A 1,783-nucleotide genomic window follows, 5' to 3' on the forward strand; every position below is an offset into this window, starting at 1 on the left:
ATGGATGGTGTAGGGGCAGGTGCTTGCCTGCGGGAGCAGGAGAGGACGCGAGCCCTCTTGGCCTGCGACCAGTCGGCGCAGCCGAGGACGGCCAAAATCCCACACATGGTGGTGGACGCGGCGACGGACGACGCGGGTTTCGGGGGTGGATGAGGCTGAAGACGAAGGAGAGAGTGAATGATGCTCGTGTTGAGAGGTGATGCGGGAATTAGCGGATGCGCGCGCCGTATTTATAGCCGGCCCGCGCGGCTCCGGGGCCTCGCGTCTGCGACCGGGGAGCTCTCCCACCCTCGCTGCGGGGACACGTGGCGGGTGTCGGTTGGGAGGGTTCCGTGCGCGGCGGGAGTTTATCCCCTCCGGATGCAGCGTCGTCCAGTCAGCGTGGGCCCCGCCACCCGCGTCAGCGCCGGGCGGTGCCGTCGGATCTACGATCAGCGGCGGCGGAGAGGGCTGGGGGTGGGCCCGGGAGGCCGGATTCATCAACGGCCGGCTGTGCTTTGCTGCGATGCCTCCTCCCTCCTGTTTAGGCTTTTTTTCCTAGTGTGATGGATGATGCAAACAACATCATTATTGGGATTTGAGAGCATCTTGGATATGGTTAACATATTCAGGGATGTTCATTTCTATTTCTGAACGCGGACGCTTTCTGATGCAACCAAGATTCGATGAATCTGCCCTTTGTTTTTTTCCCTTTCACTCCTAGCATCTTTGATTTCTATGGTGATTACTGAAGTTCTAATGCTATATTTGGAAATCAATTTCGGAAAAATGTTAGTACTATCAATGTGGTGACTAATTGTGCTAACTACTGTACTTTATTATTGCTCCGTAGTTTGGTTTATTTCCTTATTTAGGATCACACATTTTTATCTTAGAACTGTAAGCTTTCTACCTTAAACAGAAACAAATTGTTCGCTAGGTGTAAGAAACAAGAGTTCTAATTCTCCCTCAGTTAAAAACAAAAAAAAATTCTTCGGCGCTGCCCGCGGTTTTGGTGCAGCAACCAAACACGGGCGCGAAGCGGTTGGTGCCGTTGCAGCTGGTGGCCCCCTCAACGGCTCTCCCATAGAGCGAGGGGAGTGGACCAGCAATCCAAAGGGAGACGGAGCCCACGATTACCCGTCAGCCAATGGACGAGAGGACAACAGGTTCAAGCGCTTCGATGGTGGAGCCCGTAGACACCTTTGGTGGGCCTGCTCCCGCGTCGATGAAGATCCCAGGTGGGGTCCTGCCCAATGGGGTGGAGCCAGCTTCAAATCCTACGCGGATGGCAAAGTTGCAGCCGCCTGCGCTCCCGTCTGACATGGTCCCAGGTAGGATCCTGTTTGCGGGGCTGGCGGGCCACACTTTTAATCCCAAGGGCAGTGAGGTGGCATTGGAGGATAGACTATTGGTAGGGCCCCAGGAAAAGGACAACATCTTCGGCACAACCATGGGGCCGGATCCCACAGTTGGTGTCGAGAATAATGCGATTGCTGCCCATGCACGGGCACAGAGGCCAATGCAGGCGTCAAGGAGGAGCAAGCATCGATGCCATCGGGTGGGACCCTTGATGGGAATCATGCACATGACCCGTGCATGGAGGCATGCACGTACAACCAGACACGCACGTCGCCTTCAAATCTAGGCCCGCCTGATCTGCCCCCAGCGCCCTTAACGTCACAGATGGAATGAACCCCCAAGGAGATGCTAGCTTAAGATCGGCCTAAGGTATTTTTGTAACACTCCGGATGTGATTTACCCAATATGTACTCCAACTCTTGCCGTTTCTGGCCTCAAGTTA

The 1,783-nt window shown here is 55.0% G+C and overlaps 1 protein-coding gene across 1 annotated transcript in view; it reads right to left on the reverse strand.

The window, feature by feature from the left end:
* Positions 1–192, reverse strand: part of LOC119285399 (asparagine synthetase [glutamine-hydrolyzing] 1-like) — a 3,969-nt gene extending 3,777 nt beyond the window's left edge. The window contains exon 1 of the mRNA XM_037564669.1: positions 28–192. Coding sequence (XP_037420566.1) covers positions 28–107 — 80 coding nt within the window. The 5' untranslated portion in view covers positions 108–192. The remainder of the gene's footprint in view (positions 1–27) is intronic.
* Positions 193–1,783: the final 1,591 nt, after the last annotated feature.

Source organism: Triticum dicoccoides, chromosome 4A, assembly GCF_002162155.2.
Source record: "Triticum dicoccoides isolate Atlit2015 ecotype Zavitan chromosome 4A, WEW_v2.0, whole genome shotgun sequence".
Classification (NCBI taxonomy): Eukaryota; Viridiplantae; Streptophyta; class Magnoliopsida; order Poales; family Poaceae; genus Triticum; species Triticum dicoccoides.